At 45.3% G+C, this 23,423-nt stretch overlaps 2 protein-coding genes across 4 annotated transcripts in view; one reads left to right on the forward strand and one right to left on the reverse strand.

The window, feature by feature from the left end:
• Window positions 1–735: 735 nt before the first annotated feature.
• SPRING1 (SREBF pathway regulator in golgi 1) lies at window positions 736–6,593 on the reverse strand. The gene is made up of 5 exons (XM_064168256.1): window positions 6,223–6,593; window positions 5,469–5,625; window positions 4,025–4,176; window positions 3,436–3,549; window positions 736–2,907 (listed from the first exon to the last, which is right to left on the reverse strand). The coding sequence occupies exons 1-5, from the start codon at window positions 6,331–6,333 to the stop codon at window positions 2,824–2,826; spliced, it is 618 nt and encodes a 205-aa protein (XP_064024326.1). The 5' UTR covers window positions 6,334–6,593; the 3' UTR covers window positions 736–2,823.
• The window catches only part of RNFT2 (ring finger protein, transmembrane 2), a 30,565-nt gene continuing 13,728 nt past the window's right edge, over window positions 6,587–23,423 (forward strand). The window contains exons 1-7 of one of the 3 annotated variants that reach the window (XM_064168254.1): window positions 6,587–6,671; window positions 7,176–7,354; window positions 10,031–10,480; window positions 11,517–11,995; window positions 13,067–13,143; window positions 14,507–14,607; window positions 18,207–18,360. In XM_064168254.1, the coding sequence (XP_064024324.1) occupies window positions 10,398–10,480; window positions 11,517–11,995; window positions 13,067–13,143; window positions 14,507–14,607; window positions 18,207–18,360 (894 nt within the window). In that variant the 5' untranslated portion in view covers window positions 6,587–6,671; window positions 7,176–7,354; window positions 10,031–10,397. Of the gene's footprint in view, window positions 6,672–6,906; window positions 7,068–7,175; window positions 7,355–10,030; window positions 10,481–11,516; window positions 11,996–13,066; window positions 13,144–14,506; window positions 14,608–18,206; window positions 18,361–23,423 lie in introns of those variants that run through there. The other 2 variants (XM_064168253.1, XM_064168255.1) reach the window with 2 other exon arrangements.

Raw genomic sequence — 23,423 nt, forward strand, 5'->3', positions numbered from 1 at the left:
GCTTTTGCCTTTTCAGAACTCCAGCCTGTCACAGTAAGATTTTTTATGCAATTTTTATTCAAGGCCAATGCCTCAAGTTGAAATTCTGTGAAGATGGCAGTTACTGCTTTGCCCTCCTGCCACAGATTACTGTTTGCAGATTGGTACAGCTAAATATTACACCTACTCCTCTTTAGATGTCAGCTGCTACCATTTTTCACTAGCATTAATATTCTTCTAAGCTACAGAAACCCAGGAGTACACAACCCATTCAATTATCCCCAGCACTGACCTCAGTGCAGGTAAGCAGAGCTACTTGTTCTATCAAGTGCTCTCATTAAATCTGCTGTCAAACACAAGTCAACAACCCCAGTCTCTTAGCTGACAAATAAAAAGGAGATGTCAGACAGCCACTGACAACCATGGAGCCACCAGGCTTTTTTACAAGAGGGATGAACCTCACTTATACCACAGAGCAAGCACAGATTTGACCTTTCTCACTGTATCTTCACAACATGAAGCAATCATTTGCATTCCTTTTCCCTGCTCAACCTACTTCTGCCAAGGGCCAGATCTTTCTGTGCACCACAGAGAGAAGCAAGCTCTTTTCTTAGATTGAGATTTCCTGTTTGCCTCCACTTGTTTGCCTTTATCACTCACATTCAGGTTGGTGTGCCCCTCTGCTCCACTGCATTCTTCAAACTTACATTTTGGTACAGCTGCCATGTAATTCAAGGAAAGACATGGGAAGAGACATTAGAACAGATCAAATTTTAATGATTTTGTATATAGTATAGGCAATAGTTGAACAGCTCAACAGTCAGGGAGGGAGCATGTAGTTTCTGTCTCCTTAGACAGACAACAGTCACAATACACACTTTCGATCACATCTAGTAGAGAAAAGGGCCAGGAATTCCCACTGCTGTTGCCCAGATCAGGTTGTTTGTTATGATTTCTTGCAATTACTTCTTCAAGCAGTGGTATCACCTGCTAAAGAATCAATACCAAGTTGGCAAAAAAGGCAAGTGCAGGCCATCAGTATCTTGATCTCATCAGTTGTGATGCAAAAACATGAAGTGCTGGAATACATCTCAGCAGGAATGATATACCAGACCAATCTGATGGTTTTCCCTGAGGAAAACCGTAGAAGTACTGGAAGAGGGGTGAAGCTTAACAGTTTAACACTGAGAAGTAACCTCTGCTACCCTCTGAAGACAGCATTTCACACTGCATCTCCACACTGGATCATACCTGCTGCAGCAAGCTGCCATAGGATGGCAGCAAAGGGGAGAAAGATTTTCAGCTGGACAAATTGCTAACGCTAAAGCTTTTAAGCCTTTGGAAACCCCAAGATTTTCAAGAGGATCTGCTGACTGAACCATGATGGCTTCTGAGGAAGAACAAAGAAAACAATTCAAGTGGATTTTATCAGGTGGCTGACAACACCACTTCTTGTGTATACCACATGTAAGCCAATAGCATTCTACAGATCTGCACCAGGATGCTTCACCACTGTGCGTGTGGGGTTTTGTGGTTGGTTTGGGTTTTTTTAAGCCTCTGTATATTGCTTAATTTTAGTCAGGGAATAGGAAGTTTAATCAGCATTTTACAGCTTCTCTACCCATTTTTTTCTGTGCTGTGTGGCCTTAAGAAGGAGACAGTTTAAGTTAAAACTTTAGAGAACTAGGAGAACTTGTGAGAGAACCAACCCTGGTCTAATGCCATTCTGATCAGATCAAAATTGCAGAGGAAACAAGTCTGTCAAAAAGCAAATCAAAACCACCATGACTGTTTAATTGAACTCGTGCAACACAGTTGTCCTCTGAGGAGGGCTTGCATCACGTTCTGACATTCTATTTCACGCACAAGGACATCATTAAACTGAGATCCTCGACCAACTCCACCCATCTGCCTCCTGCATAACTAGGAGTGAAGAACAGTTGAGCTACCAAGGCCTGACTGAGTTCAAGCAAACAAATCTCCTGTGCTCCCTGTCAGAGTGGACTAGCAGAAAGCTCTCTGTAAGACTAAGGCTCCTCTTTGAGGAAACTACTGCAGAGTAACAAGAAAAGTGTTTACAGGCAATAAACATCTAATCCTAGGCAGATCCCTGCACTGCTCTCATGTTACAGGACTTGGACAGAGTAACAACTCCATTGGAGTTCTGAATGCTTTAAACTCAATAAGAGGAACAAAAAGCACTATAGTGACAAATCCCAACACAATTCCTTTAGACTAAGAAGGAAAAAAAAAAACCCAACCAAGTTTAGTCAGGAACTAAAATATCCTTTCTACTTGACATAACAAAACTGAAAGGTATCACCAACTAGCTACGCAAAGCACCAATACTTTCAGCTAGTAATCCATATAAAATGAATAAATAATTCATAATTACATATGTAGTATACACTATGCATGCCAAGAGGTGCTCCAGAGAGAGAGCACATCAGGCATGCTTTACTCTCTACAGGCAAAAATCCTTTGTCACTCTGGAAGGTCTCTGGACTGCTGAGACACAACTGAATCTTCACATACAGATGCAAAGCTACATGAGATATTTTTCCTACGATGTTTTATAGCCTAGATTGACTCCATTCACCCCAAAATCTGGAGGAAGTATTCAAAGAAAGTACCAGTGCTCCAGTCCAATACTCTGGTGCTCTAGAGCAGATGTGTAACACACTGCAGGAATTGTGACTCAGGCCCAGAGAACTTAAGTCCCTCACTTATGCTGTACACAGGAACAACTTTATACTGAAGGTCTTGTGAAGCAACAGCTCTTGTCTTGCTCTTTTGACTCCCAGCCTCCAGATCCTTCCCTTAGTCGCTCAGTCATAGCAGCTTTCAAACAGGCAGAAGCTCTGGGGGATATTCTCCATAGCAGTATTTTGCAATCGGATCTCTATAGGTGTTTTCATGCTGCACACTCTGTCAGGAACAGGAGGAGAAGTTTTAACAACACACACACACTGAAAGAACACAGCCCTTCAATGAGGGCCAAACCTCAGAGCATTTGCACATGCGTAAAAACCAACCCACATTCTTTTACATACCAGAGGGTCATCTAGAGTCAAACAACACTGCACTCCCAACATTTAAAAGATAGATGCTATATTACAGAACTTCAACATTGAACCATACCCAGAACCTCCCCAGAACTCATCTGAGGTCTTCATAGGTCACTGAACTCAGATAGTCCTTTCATAGTTAAGTACCTCTTTTCTAAACAGAGTGCACAACCTTCCTGCTCTAGACACCCTCTTTGCCCTTCATTTACTGCTGATGCTACTAACATCCCTCCAAAATCAGAGCATTGCCTTCAGTTTAGCTCTTGGCCACAGCTTTGGCATTTCTGCCAGCACAACAGAGTAGCCACTCAGACCAAGCCCCGCTTTCCAAAGGCACTTCTTGAGTGTTTCCCCATTTTTAAGCCCTAGCCATGCACTTGGGTCTTACCTGTGATGAAGTCCTACATTTTGCCAGACACAACTCAAAGTGATCTTCCACTGCCATGAAGAGGTTCTGGAAAGCAATAGCTGCCCGGTTCAAGAACCGCTCCAGGAGATGTTGCTGAAGTTTAGGAAAGAAGACAAAACAAAAAACCCCACAATAATTAGAAGTAATCAAAGCCCACCCTAACCTACCCAGCTCAAGTACTAGCAACTCCACTTCAGAATTTCTGGTAAGCACTGAAAGCTTACATCACAGAACCTCTGCATTAAGATGACAGAGAGAAGCTATCAGGACGCAGGGAAGGGCTAACTGCAAAACTGATACTGGCTGAACAGCTTTCCTGCAATCACTTCAGCAAACACAATCCCTTTGAAGCTGAAACACTCTCCAGGCCTCCCAGTACTTACTCTCAAAGGTGAGAAGGATTAATATTTTAAAAGCTTCCTTTATAGCTTTCCATATTGTCCTTGCAAGCTTTCCTCATCCTTTCAAGAAAAGGACCTGTCCCCTCTATGGAAAAAAAACCTCACCAATGAGCACTTTTTAGCCAAGCAGCTGAGAACGCCTGAAAAGCAGGAGAAAGTCCTCCCACCTTGCTGGGCTGCAGGCAGCAGGACACGCAGTACTCGTAGACGCTGCAGCAGCCGTTGGGAAGGCAGCTGTCGCAGCTGTACAGCTTGGTGCTGGCCACATTAACATTACAGCAGCCATTTACCAGCAGGTCCTTCCTCTCACAGATGTAGCCTGAAAAAGAAAACCAGTAGTAAAACTGGCAAGATGTACTCCTTTATACAAATCTAGAGTAAGAATCACATCACTTAAGGACAGGTTTACTTCTCATTTAGATGATTCACCTTATTACTCAACTTATTACTCAATTTGACTTCAGTCCTGTAGCAATTCTCTGAAATACATTTGGACGAGGAGATGAATCTCACAGCAGCCTGGTGTTATCTGCCCACCCACTGCATATCTGCTCTAATATGTGGTGGTACTTAAATGCAGAATATTTAAGTTCTGATTTCTTTGGGGCATAATTCAGCGTTGTGAGAAAGGTGATTGGTGATGATTGCACTGGGAAAAATGATGACCTATGTTCTTTCAACTGGTCTGTGTCTAGATAATTCACTTTATAGTTCATCCATGCAGGGTGGCTGTAATGTTCATTGTTGAGTGGAATCCTTAGTGGCATAGAGCCAGTGTACGTCCTCCCAGAAACTGCACTACAGCAAAGTTACACTGTGAATGAAATTTGTGGTGCTTAGTGGGCTTAGAAGCACAACTCAGATGCTGCAAATCTCAGATGTGGTAGCTTTTCTACAGCCTTGATTTTTGGTCAAGAAAAGTCCAGTGCCTGAGCAGCAAGCACAGTGAGGAGGCAAATATATGCACAGGGCTGGAAAGGCTCTACACACTAACAACTACTTGAGACTGTGACAAATGTTCTCGAGTTGGCAAGGGTGAGATGAACCTGCTAACCGAGCAACAAATATACAAGTCCTGATCCTGGTAACTGTGACTGAGCACTAATTATACCAATCCTGAGCTTGCCTGCATTCAAATCCAGATTTCCCTGGCTACTCTCCCTAACATACCTGGATGGGAGGAATGTGCTGCAGCTACAGCTCTACAAGCAGGACTCAGTGGTTCATAGCATCAGAGATGCTTTGAGTGAGAAGGGACCTTAAAGATTATTTCATTAAGGTCAATTCCAACTTGAGAGGGAAGGGTTGGAAGGTCGAGTAACTACAGTTCTTTGAATCTAAGTTTGAGAACAGCACAGCTGCACAACCAAGGTATTGTGCCCGAGCTGAGTCCAGCTGGACCCCAGCCTGCTCCATGCAGATGGGATCAGCCATATCTGCAGCCACAGCAAAATGACCCAGTCATGAATGATGAAATGCCAACAGCCAAGACTGTGCAGCAAGAATGCCTGAATAAAAGCAGTTGTTACTTGGAAGTGCCATCACAACCAGCCAAGCAAAGCAGCACTTGTCACTGCAACAGCCAGAATAAATTCTTAGTATCAAGTATACCCAGTTCATCTGTAATGAGGAGCTTCCCCTGCACAGAATTCCTGCACTGGTTACTCAGCTGACTGCCGTTCCCCGCACTGAACTTCACCTTCCACAGGATCGGCTGCTCGTGCTCTTGCACTTGGAGGAGATTCCGATCTCTCACTGTCCTCTCTTCCTGCAAGGGAAGACAGCAATGCAACCACACCTACCAGTTCCTTCTGCTGTTCCACTCCGTGTGTTTCTGCCACAACTAGAAGCACGTTGCAAACTCGCCAGCACAGCAAACTCAAGAGTCAATGGCGCCCGCAACGTGCTCCTTGCAGTAGCTTTTTGCCATGCATGGCACGAAAACAACACAGCCTCGTAAACCAAGGGCATACAAGTTCACCAAAGGATCAATTACCGTAGCTGAACTTGGCTACTAGAAGGAACATATTTGATCTGAAACCATCAAAGGTACACAATTTCTCTTGGGTAAGTGCTTTGCTCGTGGAATTACAGTCCACAAGGGCCATAACAGCAGAATAACCAAGTCCCTTTGAGATTCCCTCTATTTCCCCGCAGCTGTTGGTTCAGAACAGTACTGCTGTCAAACACAGTATCAGACATAATTGCTTTATTTAACAAAACAACAAAATAGTTCTTACGGCAACACACGCCAGGGTTCAGAGACAGTCACTCGAAGAACAGTTACCCCAGGAGAAAGGATGTTTCAATCCACCCCTGCGTGCATCTCCCGACAGCCGGCCCGGGCTCCGGGGCGGACACTGACCTGCTTGAAGGTGCTGGTGAGGAAGTAGACGAGGGAGAGCCCGAAGACGACACCGAGGACCCAGCGCTTTCTCAGCAGCCGCCGCCACAGCACCGCTCCACAGGGGACCATGGCGGCGCGCCGGGCGGCCCGGCCCTCAGCCCGCCGCCGCGCTCGCCCGAAGCACGGAGGAAGAGGAACGGCAGGGACAGAACTGATCCGGGCCCGGCATCACCGGCTCCGGCAGAGGGAGGAAGGGAGAAAGCGGCGGAGAGAATGAGCGCGGGCTGCGCCCGGCCGAGAGCCCCAAGCGCTGCCGCCGGGCCCGGCCTCCCTTCTCCCAGCCCAAGCAGCGCACCGCAGCGCTTCCGCCGGCCGCGGGCGCAGGAGGCGGAAGCGGCGCCGGTGCGTGAGCGGAGGGGGTGCGGCCACGCCGGGCGAGGGCGGGTTTGGCACCGCGGCCCGCACGGGTAGGTACTGAGGAGCGCGGCTGCAGGGCCGGGCCAGGCTGGGCTGGGCTTGGCTTGCTGCTCCCGAGAGCTGGCCTGTGCTCGCCCCGCTCTTGCTGCCCCCGGCACACGGCCCGCTCCCGGCCCGCTCCGTGCTCGCCCCGCTCTTGCTGCCCCCGGCACACGGCCTGCTGCCGTCACCCGGCCTGTTCTCGCCCCGCTCGCTCCTCCCGACACACGGCCTGGGCCCCGGCCCGGGCCCCGGCCCGCTGCGGCATTTGGTTCCTGACACTGGGAATCTCCTTCCTACACAACGAAGGCAGAGTACAGCCTAGCAGGCACCCAGGGAATGCCTGTGCAGTAAGCAGAGCTGCATGTTCTAAGCCCAGAGTAAATCTGCTCATGCCCACATGGAAGGTTGACGCTCCTAGGTTTCCTTTCTCCCCTCTGTACTCCCCAAGAGGATGGAGAGGTGAAACTCACTGTGCTGTCGTGAAAATAACTCTATGCTTGTTCTTCTTACAGATGTTTGTGTGTGGTGCTGTGATCCAGGTGCTTTACAGCCCTCCAGCTTGAAGGACCTGTGATGAGGTTGAGATTTGGATCATCTTGATTTGTCTGAAGGTGTATGAGATGTCTGCAGCCTTTTGAGCTTCCTTCTCCCACCATGGCACCTTGCACCTCTAGTTAAACCTGTTGTTCAGGTACTGTTTGTAAATGTCCACGTGCTGCAAGATGAGAACATTTCATCCAGTAAAGGCAGGACCAATCGGTACTGAGGCCAAGCACCCTTTGGAACAGCCCTTTTAAACTATCTGATCCTACAGCTGTAGGTTCCTGGGCAGATCAGATGATGAAATCTCATGAATACTCCCTCTTTAGTACTTCATGGCTGTCCTCTTCGTGGCTGTTGCCAAAAGAAAAGGTGTCTCCCCATAGAACTGCCTGTCATCTGAACACGATTTCACCCTACGTTACAATCTAGTAGACTCCTAAGGGTCTAGAAGAGAATTTTCCTAGTTTTAGGTTTATCTCAACACTGACTCTAGCTCTTAGCTTGTAGCATGGGAAGGTGGACAGATTTCTTTATGAGCAGTGATCTGAAAGCTCTTCACAGGTAGGACAGTTCTTCCTGCATGGGTTAGCCTGTCTTGGCCTGTTCATCATATCTTAGTTACTGTTTTGGTTCCAAAGAAGACAATATATATTAAACTGACAGAAAGTCAGACTAGGATTTAATAACATTTACTGCTGGGAAAGCATAAAAGATGTTGTATTATGTGTTGTTAATGCAAATGCAGCTTTGAAAGATCTAGGAGAAACCCAACACTTTTTATATCTATTTTTTATTGTATAGAACTTGCAGATTGTTACAAAATTACTTCTGGCCCTGACAACACAACACCAACTTGTAGCTAGAGATTAAAAAAGACCAAAACTTGAAGTTAAGAGAGTGTTGGTAACTTAAGAGTATCAGAAGCCTATGGTTAGAATTAGGTTTCTAGCACTCCTGATGGCTTCTTGCATTCTGTCCATGTGTTGAAAGCTGTATTTTGCCTGCCATATATGATGATGCCAGATTTTATTTACACAGATACACTTGTGTTCATATTAACCTGTCAGGGGGCTCCTCAAAGATGGCATCTCACAATAAACCCTTCACGTGCTCTGCCAGGGTTGCTTCAAATCCACTGTTGTCTCAGTTCAGCCCACTCGGGTTCTTCAGGATTGGATGTTACAAACCAGCAGTCTGTTTAGTAAATGTTCAGGTTTTCTTCCTCATCTTGTTGCAAATTCGATAGTTACCTGTGTGATTTGACTGAAATATATTTTTCTTCTTTTTCTTCTTTCACTGTTTTGGAACTTAAGGGCAAACTACTTGTACTTTTACTGCAGGTGTACGTGGTAAACGCAGCTGTCTGGTTTTATCTCAGCTGCATGGTTTTGGCTGTATTGAGGGATGTAATTTGAATTTAATGCAATTTTGCCTGGGCTAGTGAGTCAGTGACAGTAAAGAATATGAATGGAAAGGTTAAAATGTACCAGAGATAAAGATAAATATTCTATATTTTCTACTTCTGAGCTGTTTTCTGCTTCCATAGCTCTGCTTACAGACAGCTGAGAAGTGCTCTCAGAGCCTTTGCAGAATAGAGAGATGGGGCTGTACATTTATTGGCATGTGTTCATGCAGTATGGAATCATAGAATGCCAGATTGGAGGGGACCTCAGGGATCATCTGGTCCACCTTTTTTAGGTAATGGTAGAGTTCAAATGAGGTGGCCCAGCACGCTTCAGCTTTGCCTGAAGCAAGAATGGGAGAAGGTCCTTTGCTGACACAAAATAGTTTAAGTATGGAAAAGAGCCATTGACTGTTTCTCAGTGACAGTATTTGCATAAACAATGTTACAAATAATGTTACAACTTGTGATATTCAAAACTATTTAGAGCCTTTTATAGTTTATTCAGTTCCTATATAATTATAGAATGGTGTCCTTGAAGAACGTCCAGTTCCAACCTCCTTGCCACAGGCAGGGACACTTCCCACTAGTCCAGATTGTTCAAGGCCTTATCCAACCTGACCTTGAATGTCTATAACAGTCCAGGGCTGAAAGAGATCAGAGTTCAGTCTGTCTGAATCTCTGAAATGCCTGTGGGAACCTGGAGAAGGCTTGGAGACATATCCTGTTCCTCAGGTTTTGTGTATCTAAGAGAGCATGAGGCAGCATAAGACTGTTTGGCAGGTACTGTGTGCTGTGCTCTGATGTTGGGTCTGTGTTCTTCCTTGCTTTTGCATTTACTTTGGCTTAAATAGTTGTACTGTGAGGATGCTTCCTTGAAACTAGACACTTTAAATAACTAAATAAACAACTTCTCTCCCTGTTTTAGAAACAGTTCCTGGAGTTAACACCATTTCAATGCCTTTCCATTTCCCACTCCAGACCTTACTTTGTTGGTGCTGACAATTCCAGAATGAGGCATAGGAAGTACCATGTAAACATGAGGAGGATTTTTTTCACCGTTAGAGTGACAGAACACTGGAACAGGCTATCCAGGGTGGTTGTGGAGTCTCCCTCTCTGGAGATAAAGACCCAGCTGGATGCGTTCCTCTGTGATCTGGTATAGGTGATCTTGCTGTGGCAGGGGGGGTGGACAAAAGTTGATCTTTCGAGGTCCCTTCCAGCCCCTGACTTTCCATGGTTCTGTGTGAGTGGAGCAGAACATGTGATCCTTTGCATATATGCAGATTATTGGTGACCCCTGTGCAGGCATTTCTCTGCTTTCAAAGGAGTTAGCTGCTTGTTAGAAAGAATATTGTCACTGTCTGGTTCTGTTTTCTCATTTGAAGTGCTCATTCATTTTCTTTTTCTCCTCCCTCTCAGTTTTGCTTTACAAAGCAAGTTTCTTCAGAGGATGAAGAAGGGATTTCATCTCCAGAGAGCATAGTTGTCCTCGAGTCCTCCTCAGAACGCGTTGTCACAGTGCTGCACACCCCTCCTGACTCCCACGTGCTGCTGGAGGAGGTCTGACTGGTTCCTGCCCTGCTTGGAGACCTGTGGATGTGCATCCATTTGCCGGCTGGGAGTCCTTTCCTCAAAACTCTGCTAAGAAACAGACTCAAGCTGGGGGTGCTCTGCCAGAGCAACAGCTGATTTGTGCCAGCCATGTCACCAGCCAAGGGGATTCCACAACCCTCTAACTGCCTGAGCCTTTGCTAGTCACACTGAGATTTGCAGACCTGCAACGTTGATGTTGAGTGTGTTGTGTTTTAGGGTTTTGAGGAAAATGCAGAGGCGGCACAGCAGCAATACTGACAACCTTCCTCCTGAAAGGTACATCTCCTTTTTCCCTCCCTTTTTGTCTCCAGAGAGGACTGGTCAGATTTGAGTGTGTGGTGTGTTTCAGAAGATGGAAGTTCAAAACTGAGAAAGGCATAGACTGCATGGAATCATAGTCACAGAATGCTGCATTGGGTTGGAAAGCACCTTTAGAGCTCATCCAGTCCAAACCCCCCTACAGTCAACATGGGCAGCTGCAACTGGAGCAGGTCCCTTAAAGCCACAAACCTGACTTGGAATGGTTAGAGGCATGGGGCATGTCCCACCTCTCTGGGCAACCTAGACCAGGCTCTCAGAACCCTCAGGGTCAAACATTTCTTCCTTCTCTACACTCTCAATCTCCCTCTTTTAGTTTAAAACCATCACAGCTAGTCCTGGCACAACAGCCCCTGCTGCAGAAGTCTGTCCCCAAGCTTTCTGATTGGCCTCTACCAGTATTACTTTGATTATATTTTAGGAGTCTGGTTTTACCCTATAGCTCTGCAACTGTGAATTTCCAGCAGCAGGCAGAAGGAAAGAAATCCTTTACAGTGAGGGTAGTGAGACACTGGAATAGGTTACCCAGGGAGGTCATGGATGCCCCCTCTCTGGAGGTGTTCAAAGCTGGGTTGGATGGGGCCTTGAGCAACCTGTTCTCCTTGGAGGTGTCCCTGCCCATGGCAGAGGGTTGGAACTGGATGATCTTTAAGGTCCCTTCCAACCCAAACAGTTTATGAATCTGTGGTTCTAAGATGTTGAATTTGATATTGGATGTATTATTTCTATGGTTCCTCCAACAGTAAGGGGGTGTTTGGGAGCTCTCTTCCTTAGAGGAGGGGTCAGTTCTTTAGAATTGCTCTGATTATATGTTAGAAGTCTGTTTTTTAGCCTCTAGTTCTGCAACTCTGACTTTCCAACAGCAAGTGGAGGGAAGAGCATCCATCACCTGGAGACCTACATCCTCTAGTAGTGTGTGAGGAGCTTTTAAATGACTGCAGACAGAATTGGGCATTCATTCTCCTTTAATCACTTTACTCTCCATTCACTGCAGAAACCGGAGCCAAACAGTCAGTTCTGAAACCAGTGTGGATGAGAGTGGAGTTTTTGAAAGCCTGAAGGCTGAAGCTTCCTCTCCACAGCAGCTCTTCTCAGGCCTGGCAGGTATCCCATCGGGCACCATCACAGCCACACCATTCCAGTCAGGTTTGGTGCTGGGCTCTTCAGCAGGAGGTGGAGAAGTGTTCATTCAGATGCCAGCCCCGAGGGAGGAAGGGAGCAGTCGTGCAGAAGGAGCCCCCTTTCACCACCGGCCATCGGCCCATCACTTCCAGCACGGCCACCACCGCGGTTCTTCCCTGCTGCACATGGCAGGAGGGGACCGCCACGGGCATACTGAGGAGGGCAGCGATGAACAAGCTGGAACTCCAGCCCCAGCTCTTTCAGAGTTAAAAGCTGTGATCAGCTGGCTGCAGAAGGGACTCCCCTTCATCCTAATCCTGCTGGCTAAAGTTTGTTTCCAGCACAAGCTTGGTAAGCATCTCTATTTTTTGGATTCTAAGTGTATCAGAGAGTGGTTTAGGAGGCTTTATCATGCTGTGATGTCTGATATATTTATCTGCATGACAGTGTCCAGAGGTAGTGTAGCATGAAGGGGACATATTCAAATGCATGAGATAATGCATTTGAAAAATTCAGTCTACTTTCAGTCCTAGCTGTTTTCAGCTGTGTCAATCCCATCTGTTGCCTGTACTGACCTGCGGGAGACCAGTTCTGTTCCTTTCCCTCATCTGTCCTTGGCATTCCTGCAGGGGATGGAGAAGTTATCAAGGGTTTGCCATCAGATCTCTCTCACATTAGTGATTAGCAAAGGCTTCTGTGTAGCACAGAATGGTTCAGAGAGGTGTACAGCTGAAAGGCTAATAGTTGTGAAATCAAGCCAAACAGCATGAGAAGTATGTCTCAGCATCAAGGTGTTCAGAGCTCCCTGAAGACTATGTCTATCCATGTTTCTCTAATGTTACCAGAGTCTTTTGTCCCCTCAGTGAGCATGAAAAATCTATTGATCTCATCTTTCTCTTGCTACAAAACTGTGTGTGTGTCTTGTCATTCTGGGAGTAGTGTACTGAAGTTTTCATCACAGGGCAGCCAGTGATGCTTGAGCTTAGTTTATCTACAACTCTGCCGGGATTCCCAAACCAGATAGTGGTTCATGTCTACGTGAACCAATGGTCTACAGGGTCTACATACCATGTCTTCAGACCTGGTATGAGAAATGCTTTTGACAGTGTGCCCTGTCCAAGAAGAGCTGCTAAGCTGCTGTTGTAGCGCAGTCATCTTGATGACTTGCAGAGTGCAGTCACCATTTCTTTTCTCTTTTGCCCAGAGCTAGAGCACCAGAGCAGAGCGTCTGTACTGGGCTGGGTGATAAATGCTTTGCTTCCATTGACACTGAATTTGAACTTCCTATCAGGAGCCCAGACTGCACTCTTTTCATTGCCTATATATTTTAATTGCCAGTGCATTCAGTCATGTTTTCCCTAAGCTTGAGATGCTGAAATTGAGTGGCTTAGGCTGCTGCTCTGACAGTGCCTTTCCCTGCAGGCATCGCCATGTGCATCGGCATGGCCAGCACCTTCGCCTACGCCAACTCCACGCTCCGAGAGCAGGTTGCTCTGAAGGTGAGTACAGCATCTCACTCTCTTATTCTCCCAGGCAACATCACTCCTTGTATGCAAAACAATCTTTGTTGATTTTTCTTTTGCTGTGTAGGGCAGAATGCCACAATATGCCTACAGATTTGTCAGAATTAGAGTACTGAGGCATAATCCTCACTTTCTCCTCCTCCTTCTCCCCATTGATGCGCTCTTGCAGTTTCCATTTTCCTCTTTGGTGACAATATGGCATGACAAAACAAAGAGAGGAAGCATCAGGGATATTGTTTTCTGCTTCTAACTCTGCCACTAACTGGCAGTGTGTCTTAGAATCATAGAACTGTTTTCATTGGAAAAGACCTCTAAGATTGTTGACTCCAGTCACTTACTTAACACCCCCGTGATCAATAACTCGTGTCACAAAATGCCATGTCCAAATGTTCCTTGAACATCTCCAGGAATGGTAACTCTACCACCTCCCTGGGCAGCTTGTTCCAGTGCCTGACCAGGAGTGAAATTTTTTTGTGATTTCCAACCTAACTCTCCCTGGCACAATTTCAAATCATTTCCTCTCTTTCTCTCACTAGGGAGAAAAGACCAAAAGCACTTCTCTGCACCTTAGTTTCCCAGTATGTACATCAGAGATGCTAGACCTTATTTCATTAGGTAGTGATGAGATTAAGTTTATTAGCATTTAGATCATGTTTTGAGATGTTCAGCTGAAAGATTTTGCAGCTGTATGTAACACTCTCCTGATAATATGTTTAGAATATAAAGAACCCAGCAGATCTTTTCAGATCTTCAGTCTCAGGAGAGTACTTAAACAGCACTAAAAGCACAAGGCTAGAATTGCTTTTTGGTGAAAATTCCATGGGTGACACAAGTGTCTTACTTCCATCTGCCAGCAGCAATGGAATAAATGGGATAGGATGCTGAATGAGCAGACAGATTGCACAATCATGCAATAGATTGCTGTTGCCTTGCACTTTGCTCCTCTGTCTTTCCAGCAGTGTGCCCCTTAATCTGCCTGCTTTAAATCTCAGCCTCACATCCCTGGCTGTTGAATAGCTATAAAGAGCTGGTGTCTTAATAAATCAGCTCACAGGAAAAATGCTGGGGACTTTTTCTCCCGGGGGGAAAATTTACTTTGCAAAGTTACACTGGGCCAAGACCCAGGACAAGCTCTTCTGTCATCCAGCTTCCCTCTATGATGTCTTTTGAAATGCAAAATTTGCACTTCTTATGAACTTTATTTCTTCACTCAAAAATGTATATTCTAGAACCTCCATGCATTCAGGTAACATTCATGAGTGCTGCATGTACTGGTGCTGCCTCAGCGTGACCCCAAAAACTTTAAGTTTAATCTTTTCTGCTTATTTTTCCTGCTCAGGAGAAGAGATCAGTGTTGGTTGTCTTCTGGATCCTGGCTTTTCTCACTGGAAACACCTTGTACTTGCTTTACACATTCAGCTCTCAGCAGCTGTACAACAGGTGGGCAAAATTCACTCTACAGGTGATGGAAGCAGGGGATAATTGTCAGGGAGGAGCATAAGGAAGCCCACTTTTCCCCACACCTTGGGAGGAGGTGTGCACACTCAAGAGTTGTACTATCTTTGTTACACCTTTGAGGTACTTTCAGTGGAGGGAGAGCATGTGTGCACCTGTTGGTAGGCCTCTGCTCCTAGCAATAAGTCATAAAATCACAGAATGGTAGGAGCTGGAAGGGACCTTTGGATATCATCAAATCAAACTCTCTGGCCAAAGGAGAATCACCTAGGGCAGGAACACATCCAGAGAAGGAGACTCCACAACTTCTCTGGGCAGCCTGTTTCAGGGCTCTAGCACTCTCACTCCAAAGAAGTTTCTCCTCATGTTGAGGTGGAACTTCCTGGGTTCCAGATTATCTCTGTTGTTCTTTCTCCCATCCCTGGGCACCACCAAAGAGCCTGGCACCTTCATCTTGACACCTACCTCTCATATTTATAGATATTGATCAGGTCCCCTCTCAGCCTTCTCCTCTCCAGGCTAAACAGCCCCAGGGCTCTCAGTCTTTCTTCATAGCAGAGATGTTCAAGTCCCTTCATTATTCTCTTAGCCTCTGTTGGACTCTTCAGTAGATTCTTGTCTCTCCTGAATCAGAGAGCCCAAACTGGATACAGGACTCCAGGTAATGACATAAGCAGGGTCTAAATGGGCCCTGGTGTGATGATACACCACAGTGCTGCTGCTTGAAACATACACACCTGTCATTTTCTTCTGTACTGAAACAAGGTGGAGACTTTTTAATAGTGGGACTTCTGTATTTCCATTTTGACCATTTTGAACATAAAGAGCAGGTGTTGGGAGCAGATAAGAAATTGACCCACTGATTTTCCTTGTCCTGTAATATTTTTTCTTCAGCCTATCAAGCTTTGAGTATATTACTGGAGATTAAATAGTAGAGTTTAACTTCAGTGTCCTCAGGCTTGGAGGCATTTGGATCTGATTAAGATAGCCTCCAGTTTCAGAGCAGTTCTCAAGTGCAGAAAAGTTGGTACCCATGGATTTGACTCAGTACTATCCCTACTTATTACAAAACAGGGATTAAGTGACAGATAGGAAGCAAAGATACAGAACTTAAGTAGAATAAATTGGAAGAACTGGAGCAGTATCAAACCTTGAGAAAGTAGCTGTGATATTAGTGGTTAAACCCCTGTGAATTATCTTCCCAATGGAAAATGCTGTTTGTCCCTCTGAAGGGGATTTAGAACTTCAGACTGAAGATAAACTGTATGCAACATGCATCATCTTATGGCTAGGTGGCTCTTTGGTATGATTTTTGAGTCATATTTTTCATTGCCTTTCCTGCTTCTTTCCACCAATAAAGTCTATGCAGTGAAAGAGTCAAGGGCTGCCCACAACCCTGTTGTCCCTTGGAATTGCCTCGGTGTATTTGGATTTGATCAGTGGAAAGCCATGTGTGTAAACACTTCTAGAAAGAGGGAGAGAGGAGAAGGCTTCTTGTAGTAGGATGGGAATGGATTGAAGCTGGAGGAGGGCAGACAGACTGGAGAGAAGGAAGAAATTCTTTCCAGTGAGGGTGTGGAGCCACTGGAACAGGTTGCCCAGGGGGTTATGATTCCTCCCTGGAGGTGTTCAAGGCCAGGTTGGATGAGGCCTTGAGCACCCAAGTCCTGCTGGGAGGCATCCTTGCCCATGGCAGGGGGGTTGGAACTAGATGATCTTTAGTGTCCTTTCCAACCCAAACCATTCTATGAATCTGTTGTGATGGTAAGCCATGGGATGCTGTCTAGGGCTTGGGGGAGGGACTGGAAGAGAAGACAGGCATGGCAGAAAGGTGGGAAAACACTGAGAAGGGTTTGCACCAGAGGCAAAGGCTTTAATAGTTTAAAATGGAAGTTAGGTCATCAGAAATCACAGAATGACCTAAGTTAGTTACTTTAACCTCCCTGCCATGGACAGGGACGCCTCTAAACAGGACTTCGGTGCTCTAAGCTTCATCCAAGTCAGAGGAGGCCCCAAAGCTGATCCAAGGTCTGGAGCACCTCTGCTGTGAGGATAAGCTGAAGGAGCTGGGGGTCTTCAGCCTAGAGAAGAGAAGACTCCAGGGGGACCTTAGAGCTGCCTTCCAATACCTGAAGGGAACCTGCAGGAAGGCTGGAGGAGACCTTTTCCTAAGGATGTCCGGAGACAGGACAAGAGGGAATGATTTGAAGCTGAGAGAGAGTAGAGTTAGACTGCAGCTTAGGAAGAAGTTCTTCAGTACAAGGGTTGTGAGACACTGGAACAGGTTGCCCAGGGAGGTTGTGGATGTCCCCCCCCGGAGCTGTTCAAGGGTTACAGCAAATTGAGGCCATCCTAGACATTTTCTATGGCATCGTTTGTCACCAGTGAGCACCTTGGGCAGCAGCTTCACTTAAAGCCCTCTTCCTAAAAGTGTGCTGCTGTGTCATGCCTGAGCTGCTGTATCTACTGCTTGCCATGTGAGGACCTGGGAACTTAGAAACAGCTGCTTTGATTTCATTTCTTTCTGGCTCATTTTTTATTTCCTGAATTATTTACTTTTTGTTTGTTTCTAGTAAAGTCTCTGATTCTGTTTCTGTTTTTAGGATGTAATTTTACCTGTTGTGCTGTGCCAGTGTTGTGAGTATTTTAAATTCACATTCAGGCTTTTCATTCTGGGTTGGTTATTTTACTTTTGCCTTTTTATTTTGTTTGGTTGTTGTTGCTTTTTGGTTGTTTGTTTTTTTTAATTAAGTTTTTGCTTTCTGCAGTGAGGCTTTAGAAGGTAAATATCCTAAAGAGAAATCCTGATTGTTCAGTCTGAGTAGGGTTCCTTATTGCTGCCCAGTTCAGTAGCTCCTGCCCTTGGTCTGTGAAGTTCTGCTGTCCTGCACTCCCTTTCTTTAAAGGGCAAATGTTCAGTCCAGTCAATAACATGATATAAGACGCACTCCATTTGGGATCTTTGGTTCAGGTAAAAGTTGCTAATTAACAGCCTAGGTCTTGTTCTGCATCAGCCAGGGGCAGGCACAGGCTGAAATTCTGACCTTTCTGCCACATCCAGTGCTTCCCTTGTCACCAGTTTGTTTCATACATGCTAGTTCCTTTGGAAACAGCTGCCCCTGTAGTGGTTCTACCTGTGGCAAGCTACCCCCAGAGGTCAGAATGGCCTTGACTTGGCCATGACTTCCCCATGGAATCATAACTGCTGCTGGTCTGGACTTCAAAGAAGCAGCTTTTACACTCAGAGCTGGTAGAGCAAGTCTGTGAACTAGAGACTGTCATTAGACCAACAGACGTGGTGCAGGGTGGATTCCACATTTTGGAGGTTGCAGCCTTCCTTCTTTGGGTCCTGATTTCTGATAGTGGGCAAATGAGTAGAAATGGGCAAGAGCAGACAAAGCCGAGAGGCCCAGAGCAACCACAGGACCCATTCACATCTCTTATCCCTACTGCCTTGGAGAACTTTGCTGTAGCTCAGTGGAGTTTCTAGGCTTTCTCTAGCCAGCAGTAGATACAGCTGCTGTCAAGAGGCTTGAGTGAGGTTCTGCTCATTGGTGTTTGAAGCTCTGTGTCATGCTTTTCAGCCTCATCTTCCTGAAACCCAACCTTGAAAGCCTGGACTTCTTTGACTTGATGTGGATTGTGGGGATCGCAGACTTCGTGCTGAAGTACCTCACCATCGCGCTCAAGTGCCTCGTTGTAGCCCTGCCCAAGATCATCCTAGCTGTCAAATCAAAGGTAAGAGTCCCTTTCCTTCTTGATGTATAGATGCTCATGTTTGATAATCTGATACTTATGGAGCATGTTTGCAGCATAAAATACAAGGGGAAGAGTAAAAATAACCTGTGATAAAACTTTGTTGGAAGGTAACTGAAGTAGCAAGTTTTGGGTTTTAAGCCATCACAGATCTGAGCAAGGGCTTGGTAATACCAGCAAAGAACTGAAGTCCAGAGGGGAAGAGGGAAGCATTGCCTAAGAAGGAGTAGGTAGTAGCAGTGAGATGACTGTTTTGCTGGTTGAGCTTGTTCTGTTTTGCTGGTGGACTTTGTTCTAAGCCTTGTTTTCTGAGTGTTCTCTGTGAAGAGGCATTTCTGAAGCACAAATCTCTTTATTTCATGGCAAGAAAGTGCAAGTACTTGTCTCTTTGCCCTTCCAGTTGAGACAAAGAAGTAACAACATTAAACTGAAGCTGCTAGTGAGCAGTTCTAAACACAAATGAAGAAAGATCTTAACTAAATGGTCAAGATACTTCCATGTTTCTAAAACCATGTAGAGTAGACCTAACTTCTGAAACCATCTCACTACATTCTCTCTTGAAATCCTTTGTCATGTTTTTACCCTCACACATCTGCCATGCCTGCCTCTGTCTACATTTTAGCAGTAGATGTAGCAATCTATATTGTTTGCCTTCAGTAAAGAAACTTTCTGGCAGCTGTTGGGATGAAAGGCACTAGATAGATGCAAGATATTATCATTAATTGCTGGAATTCTCGAGCAGGGCACTTAAGGGGATATCTAAACTGGGAATAGTTTTGCTTACAAATGACATGGGTGGCAGGGGAGTTGAACAGTTTGTCCCTGCACAGCAGGGCTATTTGAGATGGTTATTAATTTATTTCTGGCAATTGTCCAGCTCTTTTTTTTTTCTTCCCTTCCCTCTTCTCCTGTTATTATTATTATTTTATTTTGGGAGATTAATGTGCTAGGTCAGAGCATAATCCAGCCTGGGGAGGGAGGGAAAAGTGATGTGAATAGTCTTCCCAAGATAAATTGCAGTGTTGGAAAAGGTTCACAGCCTTTGCTTGCTTGTCTGAGAGCTATCCCAAGTACTCATTAATCCTTGTCTGGAGAGAAGAAAGAGAAGGGGTCTTTATTTGCAGCTACAGTGGGAGGCTGGTAAGATCACATCTGTCAAGGGCCTATAATGACTCAGAGCACAGATGCTTCATTTTTAATACCTTTTTCTGGATAGCAATATTTCTCACTTTTTTTAAGTCCCTTTTTGTCTTAGGATGTTGTTGATGGTCTCACTGTCCCTGGACATCTGAGACTGCTGTTACCCAGCACGATGGATCTGGATTTATACTTCATCCCCTCTCTACTCTGCATGCATTAAGCCAACTAGGGATGAGATCTGATGTAACAAATTAAACATGATCAAACCAGGATGGGAGAGCTCCAAGAGAACCCCAGGATGCTATAAAAATTGTAAGTGGTGAGCACATAGCTGAGCTCTTTCCCTGAGCCTGGTGACCCACCTGACTTCCAGAGCCCAGCACAATGCTACCCATCTTATTTTTCAGATCAGTTTTTTACCTGTGACTTTTCTCCTGAGCTAGAGCAGATCTATTCCACCTTAGGCACATTAACTTGGACCAGATTCTAATCAAGTTATTTGCTATCTGCCATCTTACCACTTGCCAGATGCAAAGTTGTTCTCTTCCTCCCCATCTGCTTGTAGTAGTGTTTCTGCTTTGAGCCCAGCTTGTAGTGTATGAACTTTTGGATGGCTGTCACTCACTGGTAGCAGGTAGCAAGCTGCTGGAGAAATAAAATATACTCAGATTAAAATTAAAAGCTTCTTCCAAGATACACAGAGATTTTTTTCTGCTGATAACTAGTCAGAGCAGCAGCCTCTGGCTCCCTGTAATTCAGGGCCTGAAGTGGAGAGTGCAGGTCCTGAAAAGGAGAGGGCAGGGGTAGAGTTCAGCACAGCTGTGAACAGGACAGGTTTTAATCTTAAGGTTCCTTGCAGTACCTTCTTGCTGGCAAGTCAGTAATAGATGATAAAACTTTCCCATGGATGGGATATCAGGAACTTTGACCATTTTGCACTCAACCTCTGGGCATGCCCTTGAGCTTTTCCTCACTTTGGAAGTTCAGAGGCACCTCCAAAGCTAGCCTGGCTTCTCATGCTGCTCCTTGAGATTGCAGTCTCCACTGAATACTCTGTGGTTGTTACTGATGCCTGTGTATAGCCTTTCTAGTTTAAGGTATCTCCTCTGAATGTCCTTCTTTTAAGTCTCTTACCTTTCCATATCCATTGTGATTGGAGCAAGATCAGATTCTTCTCTCTTATGCATCAAAATCTTCATATCTCCCCTCATTATTCTCAGTAGAGACCTTTTCAGACATCATTCACTCCAGAGATGATGATTCTCTTCTGGACTGTCTTTGGTCCCCCCAGTTTTCCAGACCATTATCAAAATGAGTATTGGGATTATAATCCTTCTTTCCAGCCTGTTTGCATGCTTTCCCAGTTTAGAATCAACTACACACTTGAGAAGCCTATTCTGTTCCATCAAGATCATTGAAGGAGTGAGTAGTACTAAACTGCTTACCTCACTGGGGTCCATCTTTTCATTTTGGTAGTGAACATGTGAAAAATTTGGTCCAGAGTACTGATTCCCCCACTCCAAAGTACCTGGGCCTTGTGTTCCTGGTATGGCCTCATCCCAGGAAGGACAGTGGGTTAAGGTGGCATCAGGATTTACAGCATCGGTTTACACTTTCACTGAGCAAAACCAAACTAGGAGGCAGACATTGTCTTTGCAACAGAACACAGAGGGCAGTACACAGAATCACAGGTGCTTGAAGTATGAAGCATGAGGGATGCTAAATTACTAGAAGGCAGTTGGTAAGAGTTGTCCAAGCTTGTGTAGCTCAGCAGTGGAGCATCTCTGCAAGCAACCCCTCCAGAGAAGGAAGGAAGATAGAAAATTCAGCAAAATAATCCCAGACTTCCCCAGGTTCCAAACCATTCTGGAAAACAGAGGTACCAAGAGGGGCTGGAAGGCTGGGAGGAGAGGAGCTTGTGAACAGGAGAGAGAGCAGGAGGAGGAAGGTAACTCCAATGTCAGACTCCTCTCTAACCTCTCTGCAGTCCCTGGGAGCTGTGGGAGAAGGAGCACGCTTGTGGCTAAAGATGTCCCTTCCTCCCCAGGAGCTGTGATGGGCACATCAAGCTTAGTGCAAGTTTTCATAGCAGCTGTGCTCATCATTTCTTTGGGAGGGGGGCTTGGCTCCCACCCTGCATCCTGAAGGCTCTCCATTAAAAAAGGCAAATAAGATCATTTGGTTCAATATAAAATGAATTAAAGTAAATTAAACTGCAGGAGCCATGTGGCCTGCAGAGGCCTCCATTGTTGTACACACATCAATGGCAGCTTTTCATTTTCACTGCTGAGGAATGACAGCTTGAGGGGGGTGGAATTCAAAATAAGGAAATAAATAATAAAAAGACACAGTTGCCAAAGATTTCCTTCAGGAAATCCCAGGTGCCTGCAAGTCTCTCATCCCCTCCTCATGCTGTTGTCAGCAGTCTAAGCTGGTATCCTGGAGAATGGAGTGAAGCATGGAGGGGAAAGGAAGAAAGAAAACCAAAGTGAAAGAACTAAATTGTTATCCTGAGTGTCTTTATATATATTCCCATCTCTGTGGGGGAGAAGGAGACCAGGGACACACTTTTTTTTCTCAGTACTCTGAACAGCTGATACATAAGAAAGGCCCCAAGTATTTTCTTTGCATGCTCAGTACAGAGCCAAAGTGCAGCCAAGGTACAAGGGACTGCACTGGCAGAAGACTGAGCATTCAGAAGGACACCTTTTTCATGTCATGTTTCCAAGCAGAGGTGGTTACAGCTCTTCCTTGTAGACTGGCACATGAAACTCAAATTAACCTCTTCTTGATGATCTTGGATGCTATTTGGGTGAACTAATTCAGAGATGGGGCCACTCTTTTTGAAGCACAGTCTGAGCTTTCATCTTCTAAAGCTACAAGAACTATGTCATGGTTCTGCAAAGACTTTCTCCTGCTGCAGGTTGGGACAGATGTGATGTCCCTGAGTCAGAAATGGGGGATTTATTACCCATAAAAGAGAAGGACTAACTGCAGCATAAGACTAGGTACTGAGAGACTCTTTTCTGTCCTCCCTTTGAAAGTCACCACTACTGAACTTTTTAAAGTCATGAATGCTCTTAAGTGCCTTCCAGGTTTTAACTTTCCAGTTTAAGACAGCCAAGACATGAACTTTCAGAAGGGCTGTGCACCAACTCATTTCCCCCTCTAGTCCCACCTGGAAATTACTCATTAGCCTTGTGGATTTTCACCAGCAGCCTCTGTGTCTCAATCCTGTTCACTGCTTCAACTCAACACTTTCTTATCTTGGCAATATGACCTGAAATCTCAGCAGTGCCTGTTCTCTCTGATCCAAATTACCAGCAGGTCTCTAAAGTTGTTTTTTTCTAGCATCTTCCTGTTTCAGAATATGTCCTAATGCTGCTGGCAGCAGAACAAGTGAGACTTGGAACTTCCCTTGAGTGCTAATCACAACTTACAGTTGCCTCATTGCAACTTCTCACTTCTCTTCCATCCTATTTTAATTCCACTGTGTAAAGCCTTAGCATGCTTTTGTTTCCTTCTGTGGAGGCACACATGAACACTTAAACCAAGCTTTATGTCAAAAGAAAGTAGAGTCAGCACTCAGGTTATGAGGAAATTCACATTGCTTCTGCAGCTGTCACTTGCCCCCTTTGGTGTGTATAGGTTGTGATTCCATCTTTAATTATGAAATTCCACCTTATTTGTCTCTAAGACACCTTCTATCCATCACCAGTGTATGCTGTGCCCCGTAGAGGAAGCAAGGTGAGGCATTGAGGGAAACTGTTGTAGAAGCTGGAAAGAGCAAAGAGACCATTGGAAAAAGAAGAATAAGTTCAAGTTGAATGCTACACTGGAAAATTAAAGTTCAGCCTTTGCTTTGCCAAATAATTCCTAGGTGATCCTACAAAAGTCATGTGCAG

This window comes from Pogoniulus pusillus, chromosome 30, assembly GCF_015220805.1.
Source record: "Pogoniulus pusillus isolate bPogPus1 chromosome 30, bPogPus1.pri, whole genome shotgun sequence".
In the NCBI taxonomy this organism is placed as follows: Eukaryota; Metazoa; Chordata; class Aves; order Piciformes; family Lybiidae; genus Pogoniulus; species Pogoniulus pusillus.

Coding starts and splice junctions, on each gene's coding strand:
- SPRING1 (XM_064168256.1), bottom strand. CDS start 6,333: ATGGTCCCCTGTGGAGCGGTGCTGTGGCGGCGGCTGCTGAGAAAGCGC. Junction 5,626..6,222: donor TCACCAGCACCTTCAAGCAG/GTCAGTGTCCGC, acceptor CTTCCCTTGCAG/GAAGAGAGGACAGTGAGAGA. Junction 2,908..3,435: donor AATGTAGGACTTCATCACAG/GTAAGACCCAAG, acceptor TGTTCCTGACAG/AGTGTGCAGCATGAAAACAC.